This window comes from Rhopalosiphum maidis, chromosome 1 (genome assembly GCF_003676215.2).
Source record: "Rhopalosiphum maidis isolate BTI-1 chromosome 1, ASM367621v3, whole genome shotgun sequence".
Lineage (NCBI taxonomy): Eukaryota > Metazoa > Arthropoda > Insecta > Hemiptera > Aphididae > Rhopalosiphum > Rhopalosiphum maidis.
The window spans coordinates 47593478-47616265 of NC_040877.1; the positions used below are offsets into that span (position 1 = coordinate 47593478).

Sequence of the window (22788 nt, forward strand, 5' to 3'; positions counted from 1 at the left end):
GATAACTAATGTAAACAATTTCAGTCAAGTACCAAAAAGTTCTACAGATAGAACCTTTTAGATGTGAATATATTTTTTTCGTTAAGTTAAAACTTTTTTGTTCTGAATCAAATGTGTGTTTGCCGGAAAACAAAATTATATCGGTAAAGCACGATTGCGTACCTACATTTTTTTTAACAAACAATGGACTGTCAAAATGACCCTAAAAACCACACGATTGCGTACGATTTTCTATGCAATGTTGCTGTTTATTAACACTACATATGTTTTTCAAAATAGACAAATTAATGAAAATCATTAACTTGAGATAACTTTTATTTTTTCTAAATAATAACTTATGACATTTTAAATTTTGAGCGAAGTAATAAATGTATGATTTTACAATGATGTGTATGTGTGTGTTTTATTTATTTTTGTGCCTGTCATCACCTTTTGAGACAGTAAAAACTACAAATGCTTTGATTTTAAACTTTGATAGTGGTTTATGATAACAAATTAAATCATTTTAATACTTATGAAAGTAAAAAGTAAAAAATTTCAAGTACTTTCGAAATAACTCGAAAAAACAAAAAATAAACAAAGAAAAAACGTGAATTTCATACCTTATCATGAAATATACTTATAGTAATATAGGCTGACAGTCTTCGTTCAGAATAGTTTTTCGTGTAGAATGATTTATCGTTGAATTCAAATTTAACACGTCATACATTATAGTGACTAACTCAATGACGAGGTACACTTGACATTTTACTGTACACCTAACCTATCGGTTACCTATTTACCCTCTTTTTGTTTTTAATATATTGTGTTGGAAGGAATTGAAATCCAAAAAAAAAAGCTTTTACCATTTTCCTAACTAGTCTTTGTCCGATATACTGCCCGGAGTTGTTTCTCAGATTTTACATAGGTATATTATATAAAAAAATATAATAAATAATATGTTTTTATACAATTAATTGAGTGTTTATTTTTAAAGTATATTTTTTTAATTAAATCAATATTTATAGAAACAAATTATTATCAATATTTTTAACATGATTACATCGCAACATCGAGGTTTTATATTATCCTAAATTAAAACAAACACACATAAATTTCCATGTTTGAACACTTCTTTGCATGCTTTATGTGCACCTATCTCAAAATCGAAGTATAACTTGTGAATAATATATACGATGTACATATTTTGAAGCGTTCAGTTCGCTTAATTATTGAAGAAATAACCACAAGTCAATAAACATTTTATTGAGTTTATCAAGGAACACGAAATAAACCACCAGTACATAAAATTAATTATTTAAACAACTAATTGTGTAGAGCTGAGTATAATATTTCGTTATGTGGTTAAAAGTACCAGAAAATCTGATGAATCTGTAGAAAATTTGGGATCTTGCTCTGCAGGCACTAGTTATACAAATAAATAATTTGTTATCAAGTACAAAAAAAAAACAAATTTTTCACATTAAATATTTAAGAACATAACATTTTCTCCTAGTTTCGATTTGTTCAATTAATTTGATTATAGATTTTGGAAAATTTGGCTGTTTTTTTTGTCATACTTTATCGTACATGACTTTTTTAATTGACCATAATCCTTAATCTTTAATTTAATTTTGTTAATTCTGTTTAATTAATTTTTGTACGTCAAAAAAAACGATTTGTCTCAAATACAATACTTATTGAATTTTCTTATATTTTGTTATTTTATTTATTTAATTATGGTTTTTGTTACACACAATTGTTTTTAGAGCCATTTTTTCGTGTTCATATTAGCTGATATTTCTAGGGATTTAGTAAAGCGAATTGATTTTGTTTTCCTGAAAAAATTAATTTTATTTCATTATTCATATTTTCAATTTAATAGTAGGTATACCTATAATACTCAATATATAATATTTACTTGCTGAAACTAACTTTTATAACGCATTGAACTGATCGTAATTTATACTAAACGACATGTAACGACTGTAAGTAATTTTTATAAACAATTATAACGTACATTAACCATGATATTATATAAAAAAAATATGATATAATATTATGATAGATATTGAGAACTCCCAATCTTACATTTATTGCTTATTTACACAATGTAAAACGCTACAGTAAAGTCAAACACTCGAGTTTACAGAAATCCGGAAAATCGCAAGAAAATGTGCGTAATTACGGATTCCGGATAAATTTCATGTGATCCTTATCGAACGTACTTAGAGATGGGAAAATTGTACAGCAAAAAATTATATATTAATTTACCTAATTTTTTTAATGGGTAATGGTGTATAATATTTTTGTTTAAATAATGTATTACGAACTCAATAATATTTTTATCACTAATAAGCTAACTATTGTACAACACCTTACCCTAAGTATTAACTATTAAGTGCATTTAAATATGTATGAGTATGATTTACACATTATGTAAGCTTGAAATTATTTGAGCTAAGTATAAATCATAAAATTTAACTTATTATAAATATATTTATACTTATTTTTATTATTTTTATTTATGTCATAGATACCTACATTAATTCAAATATAATTTTACTAATTATCTATTTCAAATTTAATTTGTGAAATTCATTGTCAATTACAATATTATGTTCATCCGCTAAATTATCAGATTTAACTAGATGATTTGTATTATAATATTCATTTTCTGTGTTTTTACTATTATCTTCATCTACAATCATATCAACATTTCCCATATTTTTGTCTGTCAAGTGGTTTATTTTTTGTTGTGAAAGTGGGAAGGAACACTAGATATACTTGCAGTTGCATCTGAAGATGCTGGTAAGGAAAGTATAGCAGAGGCAACTTTAGAGAGTTCTGAATTAGACAGATTCCGTTCCACCATTTCATATACTACCTAACCTAATCTAACCATGTATTTAAATCACATACTTCAAATTAGTATATAAATATTATTCGGTATACGTTTACGGTAGTCAGTTGGTAGGTACACGTACACTTTATTTCGTGATTTTGTGAAATGTGGACAATTTTAATTATTGTAATAAAAATAAAATCCTGATTTTAACAATATAATATTGTAATATAACATTATATAATATAACGTAATATTCACGTATCGATATTGTAAACATTGAAGTGGAAGTGGAGCGGATGTACTCAACAATGTTAACAAACACACTCTAGTATTAACTTATTTTACATTCATAAAAATACTAATTCACAGAAGACAAAATATAATTATTAATCACCTCAGAATTGACCACATTTCGATTACCCATCGGCGTCTGATTACAAAAGAAGAGCCAAATAAATGGAACATATGCGGTGTTCAACTGATAGTAATGCACATCCTCACTGAATGCCATAATCACCAGAATGATAGCAAGGAAACTCTCTGCTCCGCAAAATTATATGAAATGATTACTCCGAATTTAAGTACAATTCATAATTTATGTAAGTTTTAAAAAGAATTAAATATGTAGAAAAAATATGAACTGTGCCTTGGGTTAGTCTATGTATTATAATATATCTCGAGTATAATAATTTAAGTTGTTGCACATCAACAACTACAACTGCCGAGGTTTTTATTTATTTAATAAAAAAATATTAATAAACTACATTTCTACCTTTACTTGTAAATCAAATATTAATAAAATAACGTTATTGCGCGTGTCAAAATTGTTGCAATGAAGGGTAACTTAATTTTATGAATAGTAAACAAATTATCGGTAAAATTTATGTGAATTAACATCGATCTCCTATATCTCTATGCATATTGTACCCAATAATATAGTTTTATATAGTTTTTTTTATTTTGTTAATGAATATAATTTTTACAGTAAAATTCCCATCACTAAATATACTCGATAAGGATTGTATGAATTTATCTAGATTTCAGAATTATGCACATTTTTGTGTGATTTTCAGGATTTCTATAACCTTAAGTGTACTTTACTATAGCGTATTACACTGTGTAAATAGCCAACAAATGTAAGATGGGGAGTTCTCAATATCTATCATTTATCATATTTTTTCTGTATAATATAATGGTTGCTAATATTGATGTACATCGTAAATTGTTATGGTTGCACGACTTGTATGTTATAAACATTACCTATAGTCGTTACATGTCGTTTAATATAAACTACGATCATTTCAATGCGTTATAAAATTCAGTTTCAGCAAGTAAATAATATTGTATATTATGCATTATGTCTATTTAATATAAAAAGTGAAACAGAGTTAATTTTTTCAGGAAAACAAAATAAATTTACTTTTTTAAATCTCTAGAAATATCGGCTTACCCATAATAAAATCTATAAAACAACAAAATATGCAACAATTCAATACTGTAAATGTGAAACAAACGGTTTTGAAAATAACTAGTAAAACAAAATTAAATATTGGTGTTTACGGTCAATCTTCGAGTTGCGCGACCTCGAGTATAGGATTATCTATATGTACTAAATTTCTGAGCTGTAGATCGATCGTTACACATATAAAAAAATAAATTTTTTTAATAAAGAATTAAAATAAGACAGTCTTATTAGGACTAACATATATCATAGTATCTTAACAAAACTATTATAATATATTCTATAATAAACAATTTGATATAAAAAAAATAAAGACAAGCAATTTAATTACAGTGCAAAATTCAGGTTGAATTAAAAACAAAATAAATAATTTTAAACACAAAAAGAAGAAATGTTAACCGATATAGTTTAATCAAGTTCGTAATAATTAGTAAAGTAAAATTTAAATAGAAAATATTTTAGTTGAACAGGTAATCTAAAATTGAATATTAAAATCAAGTTTGGAAATTATAATAATATTAGAGACATTATATAATAACATTTCTTACATTGTGAAAATGTCCTCGATTTGTATACTGTTACGAGCATTTGATGAAATTAAACGAGCTGTCAAAATGTAGTTACAAATAATATTGTTATAAACGTATATCCCCAACGCGAAATAAATTAAACGTGACGTGTTTCATGGATCTCAGGATACCTTATAAATAAGTTCGATCAGCTAATAGATAGTTGGATAGGTTTTCATAATGTTATTGATACAGGTCGATAGTCGAATGTTGTTCATAATATACGAGTGTTTTAAAGATTTCTCCGAATTAATTTAACAATCTCGACAGTGTCAATAAATACATATTGTGTCTGTTAGAAATGTACCTACGTAATAAAACAATAAGTTATATAGATTTAGGTAGTACTAATAATAATTGTGAAAGGTGGAATAATAAATTTAAAACGGAAGTCAAAACGGGACATCCTAATAATATTTATGTTTTCATAGAAGCATTGCAAATGAGTAATGCAAAGGTAGCTTCACAAAAGTGAAACAATAAATAAGCAGAGTACATTAAAAATTTAAAAATTAACTAGCCTCATATATAATAATTTTGTTTTGGGCAACCTATAGATTTATTTAATGGAAAAATTCGAATGCTTTAAAAACCGTAATAGTTTAATAAATAATAACAATTAAGTTAAAATATTTATCTGAAGAAAATGAATTTTTTTTATTATTAGTTTTGATATAGGTAATTAAAGCATAATGAGTGGAGGAAAATGTCGGATACCGTTAAAACATAAACATTTCTAATAGGTCGTTGGTTTTTGAAACATGTATGGGAATTACACTCGACAATTCTTTTATAAACCCTTTTCATTATTCTTGAAATTTTAAATGTGAATACGATATTAAATACGTACATAATATTTTTTCAACACAAGATTAATATCTGAGTATTTTAAGATAAAAACAAAAGCATATTATTCGTTTTTAAATTACAAAAAAATAAGTAGATATACTGCGTAAAATTCCCGAAAGTAATTTATAGAGAAATTTATTTTTGGAGCATATGCTCTATATTCTACAGGTTTTATTTCAAATGCAACGAAGTTAAAATAAAACTAGATTATTTTTTAATTATCATTTATCATAATTGATTAAGTAAATTATAATAATTCGGTTCGAAAAATAACAGCTAGTATTGAGCTAAATACAGGTTTATGTTATAGTTTCTATTAAATACAACTTGGCGTAAACAAGATATTAGATTTACCAGATTTTAGTGTATCACATATAAAGGCATTCCACCGGACTGACAAGTAGCGTAAACAAATGAAGAAGACCAAACATTTATGGTATAGGAGATACAATATAAAGTAATGTACACAGACACATCTATAACATCATTAACATATGTATACATATCGCAGTGATTCACCAAGCATGCTCACTGCTATTTCATTTTTTTTTTTTTAGTAATGAAATTATTCAAATTCTGATTTTTGGAATAAATAGTATATACTTGTATAAAGACCATATTTTCAAATTAATTAAATGTTTTGTACTACTTTCAAGGAGTGTCCTGTTGCAATACAAACTTCTATTTTTCAAATGAGAATGTTCTTTTTTTTTTTTTACGGAAAATCATTAAGTGGATATATTTTTGTTGAAAATGTTGATACATCTAATTCAAAAAACGAACGTATAGTTTCTCAGTTATTAAAATGTTTATACTAAGGGTGGTAGTCCTTAAAAATGGTTTTACAAAAATATATATAATTGATTTAATATTTTTTATTATAATTATTATGTCGACTAATATTTTTTTACAAATTATAAATGTAGTTAGGATGATTAATATAAATTACTAAATTTTTCAAATCGACCTAGCTCCTATTCCTATATATTCTAAGACCATTGTTATGGCTCGTATGTTTATTATCTTTAGAATACAAAATTAAATAACTAAAATTAATCGTTCAATTTTTTAGATTAAATATTTACTAAATAGTATACAAAAGAAAAGGGGACTTCGCATTTGAAAAACAGAAGTTTGAATTTTTATAAAAAAAAAAACTCCTTAAATTGTACAAAACAATTTTAAAAATATGATCTTTAAATATATTTAAAAATTCAAAAAATAATCTTAAATAATTGCATTATTGATGAAAAAAGAGATGAGCTTGGTACTTGACGAACCATATATATTATGTTTTCAAGATAACTATAAAGGATTCCTATATTATATGGTATAAACAAAAGGCGTGTAAGATGAAAGACTATTATAATATTGAGTATTAACAAATGGGTGTTGGGCAGTCTTTATCCTTGTACAAACCCTATTATTAGGGTCAGGTGTAAAAGTGGCCATGAAGGCTGAACCTCCTCCCCCTTAGACATTATTCCGAAGATTCTTTCTCGTTTACGAGTATATACAAAAAATACGTAACGTTTTATTATAGTCTATTTTCCTTCCCTGTTTACTATGTGTATATAATAGTATGTATACTTCTTCACAAGTCTTTTGCAGTCGTATTTAATATTACATTACTATAATAATTATAATGCTCAACGAAAATGAATAAATAAACTTTAAAAATATTTCCAAAATATAGTTATTCAAATCTTTTGAGAAAACATAGAATCAAAAAAAAAAAATATCTATAAATAACAATCATATATTGTAACTTATTAAAGTATTTTATTAAATACTATTATAAAAAATTAAAAATATTTTATTGACATGATCAAAGTTACATAACATTATACAACCTTTAATTAAATTACGTTACATTACACAATAATATTTATATAGGTACCCATAATTTAATCTTTATTTATTAATATTAGGAGCTCGAAAATTATTTTATTGATTATTTGATTAAATAATATACAAATATTATGTACTAGTCACTAGTCATTAGTGAAGTTAGATTAGTGCTCTCGGATTGAGAAGGCCAGCATTCATCACAAAATTAATCATGATAAGATGAAATCTTATATAACATTTATGTAAAACCATTAGCCACTAGGCATGAATAAATTAAAGGAATTTAAGGAACGAGCGATCGCGAGAAATTAAAGGACAAGGTAGACGTCCAAACAATTATAATTGTTACATGAGTACCTATGTAATATGAAGAGAGAATAGATGCGAGTTTAGGGAGAAGCAAAACTTGTAATTGGTATATTTCCTTTACTATAAAGGGTCGTACTCGATTGTGTGACCCAGACAAAGGCGAAGGAAAGATAGCGGAACTAAATTATTTCGGAGGGAGATCAAAACCGCGGAAACGAGAAAAATTAGAAATATAAAGAGGGAAACAAATAAACATACGATAGATAGGAAAATCGGAACAGTCAAACGACAATAATTATTATATTAATTTTGTTAATAACTTATCGTTCTCGACCACACTCTATACAGGAAGTCACTGACGACGTTTACAACGAATGCAAAACACTATAAAGATTTCACGATTTATCATGTATAAATAATAAATAATAATATATAATATGATTCAAGCACGATAGGAAAATACTGGGAATATAGTAAGGTACATTATATAATCCTGGAACATTGGTCAGTAATATTATTTAAATTTTATTTATTGGAAATTATTATGAATAATATAGAAAGGAAAAACATTTTTTGTGATATACACTGTATACTATCCAGACTACAAAAGCTATTTACAATGACTGGTTAAAGTTAAAATGTTACTTATCTTCGAAAATTTAGCAATTTATTGTGAAAAAAATTGCCTAGTTATTATTAAACTTTAAGAATGTTAAGTATTAAGTTAATTGTTAATAACCGATGTATTTAACTCTAAAATGTTAAGGTTAATATAAAGATAAATATTAATTTAACTCAGTTAAAATGTGTTAATATTTTTTTTTCACTTGGGTCACGTATATTACGCATATAGCATAATATAACTTGACGTTTTTCGTGAATAATAACTAAGAATTTTATTAAAAATAAACCCTACTTCCTATTTAACACTAACTATTTGTGTTTAGGAAATTACATACTAGTAAAATATTAATTAATTTTAACTAAATTATTTTAATAAGTCATATTCATTAGATTATTTATGTTTAAAAAATATATCTGTATGAAGCATGCTTAAGCAAAAATAATTAATACATTTGTTTTAACTAAATCTACACATACGTACTTATTATGGATATAGACAAACTTAATTTAAATTTCACACATTATTACTTTTAAATTAAATGAAAAAACTAAATAATTATAATGAATACTTTAAAAGGATGTCACCCCCCCCCCCCCGTGTGTGTGTGTCGTCTCAGTCTTACAAAATACAATATAGAACATTGTACGTTCACAATAATCTATTTTACTCTATTATTTTTAAAATAACAGTGAATCAACCTTTAAAAATACTTTATGTTAAAATTATTTAGGGCATTTCGAATACTTTTATTAATATTTTAATTAAAAGCAACTCGTAAGCATTATTTTAAAACTATTCTTTTTTTGTAAACTATAAAATGATCTTGCTTCAAAATAAAAAATATCAATAAAAGACTACGAAATGGCATAAATCTTACCTTTAAATTGTATAAAAGTTCAATTCACTTAAATTTTAAAGAACAACAAGGTAAAATGAATTATAGTGAACGTACAATTTGCTATGTTGTAGTTTATACTTGTTTGTAAGAGAAAAGACAACAAATGCGGTAGTGAGGTCATATTAACTAATTAAGTTATTAAGTTGATTAGAAAATTAACTAACTAATTAAATGTTTATAGTTTAAAAAAATTAACTTTTTAACTAGTAAATTATGTTCACCTTTGTATTAATAATAATATTGTAATTATCACGAATCACAACGCATGCTATTTTATTGAATGAGTGGCGCCATCGCTGTTTTATTATAGTCGTCAATCGTCGTTTACCGCAAACACCAAACGATTGCGATAGATGGCAGATAGCGTCACGAAAGCCACGTGTTTTAACATTGTCAGGACCGACCGCACTTGATTCAAAATGTAGGGTGTACCTATGGACAGTATGAACTTGTTATGGCACTATATGTATATAGTATGTATCTATTCTAATTTCTAATGTACCTACTTACCCCTTTTCATCAAACCTATGTGGCTATGTGTAGCAGAGGTGGTCAAACCGCGGTCCGCGAGCCGCATGCGGTTGGCATCTTATCGTAACATTTTTACAAAAAAAATTTTTTAATATGAATTTATGTATATTTATATATATATGTATGACCTTTTTTTTTACATTTTGGCTCTTCCATATTTATTAATATATTTGGTGGCTCGCGAGTCTCTTCTCGCTATATAGCCTATATTTATCGACTGTGGTGCAGTAGCCTGAATCCGACGTAATTATATATGCATTACCTAAGTACGTGAAATTATTTTATAATTTACATCATAATACTTAGTATTTTGTTAATTTAAATAAAATCTTTTATTTCAATCTAATGAAAAATAATGGCTCGTTCATCGATCGCACAAACCCGCTTCTCTCAATTTTCAAATAAGTACTAAGCACCTGTGATAAAAAGAACACAATATGTACCTATATATAACATATATAAATATAAACTTAATGGTAAAACAACACGTATTTTACAATTCCTTATGATGGTCGCTAGCTGATGCGATAAATATGTCGCGTTTTATGTTGTCGCCGTAGATATATATATATATATATAAATATAACAGTAGGTATTTATATTAGTCTTCGAAAGCGCAAATCCACTTTACACCGCTGCCTGTCATCTTTTGGTCAGCGAAACACTGTCCAGTGCCATCCATTTTTACAATGTGTGTGAGCTTCATCGCACGCGTGTATACCGTACGCCTATATATCTATAGATTGCGAATTGCCGAGCCAGTGCATGTGGCGCCGATCGAGCTTACGGCGAGTTACGAGTTGTCCCCATTCACCGTTCACGACATTTATTTACCATAAAATCATTCCAAACCATTTCAATCATATTAAAATATATTACATATATTTATTTAATGATGTTGTTTCATATTAATTTTTATCATCTGCAGAGAGCTTTTTAAATGACGTACCGTAAAACTTGATGGAACTGGGGGCTTAGCCTAGGGAGGTGGGAGGTCGCCTGAAACATGGAAATTAAATTATTAAATAGTAATGCTAGAAGCGGTTATAAAGAAAAACATAATAATAATAATATAATTGTTTTCTTTTACTTCTAAATTTATTTAAAACAATAACATAATATATATTAATATTATACAACATATATTTAAAAATAAACTTTTTAAGTCTTCGTTTGATTAAAATTAAAATAATTTTTCTGTGGGTATTTTTTTAATGTCATAATAAAAGTATTGTGGTCGCCAAACTTAGACTACCTTGGAGGCCCCGGCATAAATGTGCCGCTGGGTTTATTAGTTGTTATGGAAAAAAAAATTAAGAATGCCTTTCGAAATTTTAGCCACGGTCCTTAAAGTGTACTGAGCGCACTAGCCACTGACTCAAACTTAATAATGTAACAGCATTATCACAGACTACTGCAAGCGTGGCTTTTAGGGGAGCATAGGGACCATGGCTCCCAAGACCTTTTACCTTTTATTTTGTCAAATATTTTCATTGATTTAATTATTTTCCAATGTGAAAAATAAAAATTTTAATTTTATTAAAGTAACATCAATTAAGTAATTTAAATGTATAATATAAATCTTAGGACTAAGGCTGGGATTTCGATACAATTTTCATTTTTTTCCAAAGGTTGCTGTACGATGCTCGCCTGGTTACAAATTCGTAACATGTACTTTTGAATGAGAATAAGAAAATGTATTTTGCATTTTCATTTTCTTCATTTTTTAGGGCATTATTGGAGTTTTTGGATTCAAAATTCCAACTTGAAATTTTATTTTAAGATTTTACACGCTAACACGCGTTTTATATAAATTTCTATATTTTTTTTTTGTATAAACAATTATAAAGTAGGTACCTATACTGGCTATACTCGTTTCTCGTATCGCAGAAAAACTTAGGTAACGAGTTTGGGATTGGTGGCGTGGCAAAGTATACTTAGAATTCGGTTTTTACTAGTTGCAGTCAAAATTAAAAATTACGTACTAGTTGCTGTCAACCGACTAAAAGATTACCTACTAATTGCAGTCATCGACTTCAATTAAAGTTTAATATTATAATTATCATATCGTCTTTTATCATAACAAACTACGGTGACCGTTGACGATCATTTAAGATAACTATATAATATCATACTAATGACTACAAATATATAATTTCAATTCTAAATTTTTTAGCCCATTGTATTATCACTGTAAAAGCTCAGCCTTTGCTGTAACCGCAACTTAGATATTACCTAAAATTGTAGTGATCTCAACGGTTAAATGTGCTTATCTCAACCTTATAATTACTATAATATATTAATCTGTTTAATAATCTGTCAGAACAATAAAATCGATACTTATATCTGACAATATCGTTTATTACAAATTATTTTTATTAATTAATTTAATCAAATATTATTTATTTATACTAAATTTATTAAAAATAAAAACAATTTACCTGCATTTTATAATGCATTATTTAGAATTTTTAGAGCATTTTTTAGGGTTTTATAGGCATTACATTCGCAGCACTACTTATGACAATAAAAAATGCAAAAATAATATTACAATTTTTAATCATTTTATTTCAAGATTTGAACTTTCCAAAAGTATATGGTCAATAGTCTTGGTTATATATACCTATTTTTTATTTCATTTATATTAATATTTATACATTTTATACACTGTTAATTTTTAATCTTTTTTTTTTATTAAAATTAGTAATAAAACTACTAACAGAGTCTTGATTTACTTTTACATAACATTTTTTTATAAAATGTTTAAGTATGTTTAAGTTGCTTCTCTATTTTTTTTTCATAATATGTCACTTGCAACAATAATTATACTTCAATCCATGCGATAAGTACTACATATATATTGCAAGAAAAAATTGTTAATAATTATGATTTGTTTGAAGGTTTAAATCGTTTTAAGTTTAATAAGTATTGAAAAAATAACTATCATGTCTCATATAAACCATATTTTAGGAAATTACAACTTATTGCGATTTGCATTATTATTGCAGAGAGCAGCCACTAATAGGTGGGTATAATAATACGGTAAACGAACACTTTGTACTATCTATTGTTTGAGTTGCATACCGCGGTCACTACTCACTTTGTACGGTTACAATAAATTGGTAGAAATCGACCGCAGACACTATGTACAGTACTGAATGAACCGGAAGATATATTTTATAAGATAAGATTAAATTAAATTACTCAAAACTTTAGATCGTGAATCGTGATTGCAATCGGTAAAGACAGGGTTTGGTCATGACATAGTAGAGCATAACATGTACACTGCGAAATACGAGTACACTATGAACCAAAACTAAACAACTATAAACTGAATCTTAAATTATTAAATATGGTTATGATTATACCATTTTAAGAATAAATAATCAAATATTCGTTGGAAAGTAACTTGTACAGATAGTTACTACAAACCCTTATGGACCGGTGAGCTATAAATTTATAAGTTATAATATAACAAAAGAAATTAGAAAATAAAATTATTAAATTGATATACATAAATAGGTACTTTTGTAGAATGTAACAGGTATATGTTACAATCGTTGAATATATATATATGTTTATAATATAATGCAAATTGGTACACTGAAAAGTCAAAACCATGTATCGTTTTGGTGCGTAAAATTCATAGCCGCCCGACGATGCACCATTTGTTTTGGTGTCCGCATATTATACCGATCGTTTGTGCTTAAACGTGACGTAATATTATATATGTAGTATTATTGTCAATCAGTGGCCGATATAATAAGGTGCTTGTGACCCGTCTTGGTTATCGGTACAAGCCATAGACATTCCACGGTTTTTCAGTGGTTACGACCCGCGGCCTTTAATTCGTGTTTATGCTACCGAGCGCCGGCGGATGCGGTCGTTGTAAGCCGTTGGCGTTTACGATGCATGAGAGAGATGAGTGAGCTGTCTCGTGCCCAGGGGCGCCAATTCAGTTTTAAAATAGGGCTGCTAAATTATTAAGCAGGCCAAATTTGTCCACCACATCAGAACATAGTAAAAATATTGAAATTTATTAAACTTAAAAGATAGGGTGTGCGACATTCTTTATACATTTTAGCCTATTTGTAGAAGTCTCACAACAGTCACAACCAGCCTACACACTTACTTTGAATCTTGATCATACTGTTATTATCTATAAATATAATTCATACATTTAACTTAAGCGCCTCAATTTATAATGAATAATTATTATGACTGTTATCATTCAAATAAAACTGTTGACTATACAAATAAAGCTGTAAGCAATAAATTATAAAAAAAATCAATATAAGCTATTAGCATACAGTTATTTGTATCGTTATAAATTATTTGAAGTTTGAAATTAAGAATTTATAAATAATTAGCAATAACGAATAACGTGAGATTGATTTTTACAAATCTTTAATAATTTATATTTATATCACAATCTTAAGAAGCTATTAAGACAGATAAATATATTTTTTAATTTTGATCCATTGGTTATAATCTTACACCTGTCAAGAAAATAAAGATTAAAACAATATATCATTTATAAAATATTTTTCGAAAATTATTATAATAGTTTATTTATCACAGTTTAGCTGTACCGGCGCAGCATAAAATTAAGGCAGGCCGATATGTTATAGGAAAAAATAGGGCCACCAGTGTATACACTGCGGTACACCAAATGGCGCCCTTGCTCGTGCCGACAGTGGACAATATAAAATCACACCACGGATATATTCGCCCGTATATTAGTCGACACCGCTACCGCTTGTATGTCGTCGAAACCCATTCGAATAGGTGTGAAATAAGTACAACGTACAACGTATCACGAATATTGTCGTATTTGCATAAACGCGTGTGTATAAAAGTATGATCTGACGGACACTCCATTGTATGGTAGACAGTTGTTGATATGAACTCGATCTCGATACACATTTCTTTTAGTGGTGTTCTCGCGGGAAATGCGGATCGAGGGGTTCATATCCGTTCCAGTTAGGACTGATTTTTAGATCATAATCCAAGCCTACTGGTCTATGAAATGTCTAACGGCAAAAAAACGATCGGGGGCCGCGGCCGGCCGTAATATAAAATAAAAATCTCGAATACTTCGTGTTTTTTTGCGCGCAAACGGTTTCGGCAATCCGTCTCGCGATGCGTGTAATGTTTCCGAGTCATAAACCTTCACCGCGAAAACTTGTATACGAGTTTTTTTTTTTCTTTTTTTAATGGTTTTAGCGTACTTAGGAGCTTAATATTTGGAATTTCAACATTATTTTGATATAGAAAGAGAGTCCGACGGTCGCTCATGCACGGTAACACGTTTTTAAAGGCATCGCGAGTACGCTTCCATCTTAAAAATACGTATATTTAGTTTTTTAGGTGAAAAACGGCAAAAAACGACCATGGACCGCGCCCGGGCGTAAGTTAACTACGCACGTTATTGGGCCACCCAAAGACTCTGACGGAATGGTGGTTAGCTGTAAAATCGCAGTTGATGACGCCGCTCGACAGTAGTACCGTATACAGTGGCGGGTTTAGGGGAGTGCTTGGGAGCTAAAGCACCCCCCGTTTCGCGTGTTTATATTAAAAACTAGTAATTACTAATAATTCGAAAATTTCAAAAAAATAAAATATGTTAAATTGTTTATAATTTTTATATTGCTCAATTATGTTTAAGTACCAAATCGTTAATTTTTTTTACCCGAATTATACATAATAAGTACTTTAGGACTATTATTATTAACAAAATAGCACCACTGACCATATATTATATTAAGGTGTTGATGACATGTTACGACGGCGGCGGAATTTTTTCACGGGTCAGCGTTGAGGTGGTTAACGGCAATCCCAATTAAATTGTCGTCTGGCGAGACAAGCGCCTGATTGTTGATATGTATATAATACATACACATAGAGCATTCCGAGCGCATGCCGATGCCGAGGCAAATTAATGTGCCCCGTTTAGTCAGTGACACGATTTCAGTGATGTAATTTAATGTCACTACAATATTTTGATGTATAATAAATAAATACATATCGTCATCACTGCCACAGTTATGATATGCAGTAGAATCCGCTCAGTTCGGTGACCTATTTGTCCCCGTTATCCGACTGTCCCGATTAACCGAATAACTAACAAACCGATACATTCGTTCGGGACTATGCCAATCCGTCCCCGTTAAGCGGTTGTCCCGAATAAGCGGATTCTACTGTATAAAATATACATGGACCTCGCTCAGTACCGTCATGCCACCGCGAATACACGTCGTCACTGCAACACTGAAAAACGTGCTGACCCCATCGGTTGTGAGTACCCGCAATCCCATACCACACGACATTTGATTTTTTTTAACTTAATACCATTTGCGATTTCGATAGGCTATTCGTCAGCGGTATACGTCGTATACCGGCTCGATTTTATACAGATATTATTATGACGTGCGTCCGAGTGTGCCACCACATCACGGCACCTATTCGTTGTCAGACGCTTCAGTGTTTTTATCGTTGTTGTCCGGCTTGTCCGCCGGTTGTCCCGTCGCCGGACGCCAACTTCTCTGCCGTCTGTCGTTGCACACGCAATGCAGTCTCGCTCTTATACTATACCGTTGTTCGTGACGTTTCGTGACCATCATAAGCGGTCGGTCGCACTGTTCCGTAACGATTAATTGTCGAGCTCTCGCCGTACGCCAGTAACGATAGCCATAACTGCTATTGGTGTCGTAGCGGCAGCATCGTCGTCCACTCCGGTCCACGAGATTGTAAACGGCGGGTGTCGTTCGGCTGGCCGCCATGCAGAGGAGGTGTAACACGTCCACAATCGAGCGTGCGGCAATCGTGAACTCGACACACGACGAGGTGCCGGAAAACTTGCGTTGGTGATTAATCGCCAAACTCCGTAGTGCCTCCTCTTTTTCGTACCCCCGATCCCGCATCGCTACATTCGCCCTACGCGACGTCTTCTCTTGATAACCACAATTTTACGTACGTCGTCGGTTCGTCAGCAGCTGTATCGTCGACAGCGACATACTGCGTCTTATCGTATAATCCCACGTTGTCTACGACGTTATCGAAAAATACCATAATTTACACTTCGGATGGTGCCGGCCGGTGCTAAATCTCAGTCACCACATACACTGATACTAACTGATTATACGTATATGCTGTGTGCGTACGTCTCTCCGATTGCTGGTGTAGCACAGGTTGTTGTTCCGTCGCCTCCCGCAAACGCAAACCGAATTTAGATATATATCATACCCACTCGTCTAGACGTTTTCACCTTTGTATACGCGCAACGAGTCTACGGTCTCGTATTCATCGAGCCATCGTCCAGAGCCGTTGTGATGTTTTTTGTATTGGCGATTACCATTTGTTTGAGATTGCTGTTGACCGCCGTCCCCGTTATAGTACACGGACCATCGCCAATAAACGTGCGGAAGTGATTTGTAATCATATTTCCGTTCCCTGCTGTTTTTCATATACAGTGTGGTGTCTCGTAAACTAATCATTTCAAACTCATCATACGACAAAGATCGTTGTAAATTCATCGCGGTGTCAACTATTTATCATGGCTAAGTTTACCACCGTCGACCTTGTTCATATTGTACTCCGACAATGTATCATGTACGTCCCACGACTAAATCCTTTTGTCTGCATTATATGCAGCTGCATTTGTTGTGTTTAAAGTATTCCTTTAACGCATTTTGTTGTATGATTTATGCTGTTGACGATCGCCCTATATGAATATCTTCCTGACGTGTATATTATTTAATATATATTTTATTGGATACATCAGATTTGCTCTTTTTTCATATATATTGGAATGTGTAAGTATATGCTATAGTATATATTCTATAAAGCCGGGGTCACCAACTAGTTTATATGGTGTTTATATGGAGCAGGCATAGCAATTTTAATTATTACATTACATTATCGTGTCATCAAAACATAATTTTAAATCACTATAATTTAAAGCAATAGCGTACACAGGGGTAGGGTTCTTGGGTTTTAAGCATTCCCGAAATGTCTTCTTCCTCCCAAATTTTTTTTTACATGTTAAATAATATGTATATTATCTATGATCTCTTGAACGAAAAACTAGCTGAACTATGAACTCGCTGAGATAGTCAGCATGGCTGAACTAATGGTAGTCTATACCTACACTATAGACGATAGACCTATTAACAATTTATTAGACTGCTATCACAGCAACACCACGCCAATATTCGTATCATAAAATAAATCATTATTCAATTATTAAAATTGATTAAATCTTACGTTTTTATTGATAATAAATTATAGTAACTTTGAATGAACTTGATTTTTATCAAGGTACTTGAATGTTGACTTAACACTTACAGATTACAAATTATGGCTATAAAGTTTAAACTACTAAGTTATGGCTATAGTTATTCAGCTACCGTTTACAAATAATATGAGTGCTAAAAGATAATATGTCTCAATATTAAGTTTTTTTTCAAAAAAATGAATATTATTTAGGTATTTTATTATTTTGTTTATATTATACATAATAAATTATATAATATGTTTTTATAAAATATTTTATATTTTAAGAGAATAAGAGAAGGCAATTAATACAAAAATAGGAATTTGAAAGAATTATTTTGTTATAAAATGTTGGAGATATTTACTAGTTTATCTATAAAGTGGTTAGGTAAGGACCACCGTGGGTCTTTGATCAATCCATAATGAAAACTATTGAAAACCTTAAAATAAAATAACTAAGCTAAAATCCTATAATATACTCTACTGCACATATATATAGTATATTAAAGATATTTTTTAAATAATCTGTCATTACAGTTTGTTTAGTATAACTTTTGTTCTTGTAAAAATTTAAAAAATAATTGTAAGGACATTTAATTTACGTTTATTGTCCATTTCACTGTATTGTATACGAATGATTACAAATATTGACTATCTAAGTACTAACGCGTGAAATCACAATCACTATACTGCTCTGAATAAACTTCTTAATTTTTTTGTTCTTACCGTAATAAAAATATTATTTGTGTAGGTATTCGAGATAACGAAAAACGATTAATTTTATTTCGAGTTATTGAGAACAAAACGCTATTCCGTATAATGGTAGTTTCAAGAGGATTTTAATGTCGTTCGGGATAACGAAAAATCGAGATAGCGACGTTCGACATAAACAGAATTGTCAGAATTTACTGTATTTACATTACTATTTAAGGCGAACTTAAATATTATAAACGGACAGACGTTGCTAAATATTTGTTTTCTTTTAATAGAAGCTCATGTAATGCATTATACTATTCCATATTTAAGTCGGATTCAAACGTGTATTGTTAAATCAACAAAGATTATTTTTCTAAATATTTGTATTATGGTTAGTTTGTTGGAGCATCTTTTTGCAATCATGTTTATCGAACATAAAAAAACTTCACAAGGGACCTATTATATATTATAATGGTGCATTTATACTTTGTACATACACACTATTGTCAATATTGTATCAAAGGATTGGCTTAGCAACATTTGAACTATAAATCGAGTACCTAGTTTAGTGTTAGGTTGGTATTACAAGAATAATGTAATATATTATATTTACATCAATCATAACTTTTTGAACATAATTTATTTTCTTATCTCGAATATCGCTATCTCGAATTCTCGGACTATATTTAAATCCCCCTCGAAACTATCATTACACTCAGTAACGTTCAACTCTCGATAACTCGACATAAAATTAATCGTTTTTCGTTATCTCGTGTACACAAGGTTCTACTATAGTAATAACACTAATATCAGACAATTCTTGTGCAGTACATTTAATACAGTGGTTGTGCGCGCACGGTCATACGGTACAAACGAGATGGAAAATGTTAAACGTAAATTAAATGTGCTTCCAATTTCGGACAAAATTCGTTTAATATCTTTAGTCGAAAAAGGTGACCGTAAAAAATGTGAAATCGCTAAAGAATTCAACATTCCGCCAAATACATTATCGTCAATAATAAAACAAAAAGATAAAATCCTGAAGTTCAACAATGGAAATGTGAAAAAAATGAGGACGACTCCTTATTTGGACATCGATAGTTGCTTATTAAAATGGTTCACTCAGTGCCGAGATAAAAACATACCAGTAAGCAGAAAGATTTTACTCGAAAAATCAAATAAATATGCACAACAATTAGGACACACTAATTTTAAAGCCAGTAATGGTTGGCTTACAAATTGGAAGAAAAGACATGATGTAGTTTTTCGAACAGTTAATGGGGAAAGTCCTTCAACGGTCGTTTTATCAAAAACTATTGAAAACATCGATGTAAAAGAAAGCAAACCACAAACAGAGGAGGAAGCCACTGCAGTTTCAACTGGACAAGTTAAACACGCTTTAAAAACGTTGAGACATTTTTTCGAGACAACTACGGGTATGGAAGATAGCGATTTTTCCGCATTATCGATTTTAGAAAACATCGTTGAAAATAGAATCAATAACAAACAAACTTTAATAACGGATTTCTTTAAGAAAAAAATAATTAAATGTCATAGTTAAGTTTTATTTTTTTGATTTTGTATTTAAAGTATTCAAATTATATGTCATACATTCTTCATTTATTTATTTTTAAATTTTTTATAAAACCCATTATCTCGGACCCACCTTTCTATCCACCTCGAGATTATTCGACATAACAAGAGCTTATACATATTATATATTTAATAAATTCTTTATTCCGACTTCACGCGTTAGATATAAACAGATTTGCCAAAAATGTACATAACTCGTGGGCATATTTTTCTCTACGTCTGCGCACGGCTATATCTATTTTATTTGAATAGTAATTGACATGACATTAGCCAGACCATTCGGTCTGAAATCACACACCACTCGTCGCATCTAGACTACACCAGTATGGCAGTATTTCGCTAGCAGATGTTGCGATGTTTGTGCTTTAGTAACCGCGTATCATACACAACGTTTTATTTAGTAAAAAAAAAAATACAGTATTATACACTGGAATTTATACGGTTATTGTCGATCAAATAAAAGTGAACAAGTTGGTACTTACTGTTTTGCTGTACGCATAGACGTCAGAGTGTTAGACCTATAAAACAAACTAAGCACATTTTATGATATTACGAGTAGATATGTTTTTTGCAGTCTTGACTGTTGAGTAATGGGTTATGGGTAGTATTCCGAATACAGTATTTTAAATACTTTTTACAAGTAGATATTCTACAGGATGTTGAATACCTACTTTTTAACGTCCAGCCACATTTTCTAAATTATCTCATTTTTTCACTATATATCGCGTTTAAGAATACTCGAACGTCAAATATTTTATTTTATTTTATATTATTTTTATCTAAATTAGGTACACAATACAGTGAGATAGTAAAAAATTAAAATATGCTCGAAACTGGGTATCAATGGTATCAGTGGTATGAGTGATGATATAAATAATTATTTTGACTGGTCAAAAAATAAATCTAAAGTGGATCTCCGATTCTCTCCTTGGGGCAAAAATTACTAACTTTTTATCAAAAAGCCCAACAAAAAATCTAAATGAAACACCCACATTTAAAAACGTGTTTTTAAATTTAACACACCATCACCTAGCACGATGGCACGGTTGAACACATATTTAGCATTAATATGGCCTGTTATTTAAAAATAAGAGGTAGGATGAATTATAAAAAATTCGAAAATATATTAATGTTAAAGTGTAATATAATTTTAAATAAATATTGATTCATTATTTATTTTTTAATTTTTTTTTTATAAATACATACAGGTACAATGTGTAACAGAAATAACTGATAAACTGACCGTTATAATTAATTAACTATGTAATAACTATTATTCTTTTACATATTTTAATATTTTTATTTTTTACTTTGATATTATATGATTTTTGTTAATTGTATATTATTTAAAATAATACAGTAAAACACGTTAAAAGTTACTACGTTGGTCAGTTCTTTCTGTTACTCCTAACTGACACTGATAAATGTACTAGTATTATAATCACTATTAACAAATACAGTATTAAATATCAATAATATCTTCATTATTAATTTTCATGAAAAATGTATCTACTCACCAAACTTAATATTTATATGAATTACAAATATTACAATTTAGATTGATATAATTTATAACTAATGTGTATGTGTATATATAATTTTATCAATATACATAAACCTGTTCAGTGTTCATTCACGGTGCCGGCGCTAGGGGACGAACATGGGACAAATGTCCAGGGCCCCGCTCTTGTTAAAGAGCCACACAATTTTTAATTATCATCTTAATACCGTGAGACAAATTGACATTTTATATAATTACAATTTAAATTAACAAATTATAAGTCTATACATTTATTATTCTATACTACACATCACACATGTATAATATTAGAATGGGATACTCTTGCGTACCTAATGGCTAATACCTTGTCCAGGGCCCTGCAATACCTAGCGCCGGCACTGTTCATTCATAATCATAAATATTGAACTGAAAAAATAAACAATTAAATAAAATATCATTAATTATTATTTTTGTAAAATAAAAATAAGTTAAAAATATTTGGAATATTATATTAGATTTGTGAAATATTCCAAATACTTTTAAAAAGTATTATATCAAAGTCTGGTTTTTTGATATTGCTTTAAGGAAAATATTGCATTTATTATTGTCATTCACTTATAAGTTGCCAAAATGTCATAACATATTATATTATATTTTAGCGACAACGCCTGTTCATATTATTGTTATAGGTATTTATACTATATATTTTTATTGAAGAAGTATTATACTATTATGTTGTATTGTTGTATTGTGTAATGTATATGTTTTCGTTATTTGACCACATAAGATACGATCATATAGGC

The 22788-nt window shown here is 29.5% G+C and overlaps 1 protein-coding gene across 1 annotated transcript; it reads left to right on the top strand.

Moving 5' to 3' along the window:
* The first annotated feature begins 19768 nt into the window (after positions 1-19768).
* LOC113547780 (tigger transposable element-derived protein 4-like) lies at positions 19769-22178 on the top strand. Its single transcript, XM_026948275.1, has 2 exons — positions 19769-20327; positions 22111-22178. The coding sequence occupies exons 1-2, from the start codon at positions 19769-19771 to the stop codon at positions 22176-22178; spliced, it is 627 nt and encodes a 208-aa protein (XP_026804076.1).
* The last annotated feature ends 610 nt before the right edge of the window (positions 22179-22788 follow it).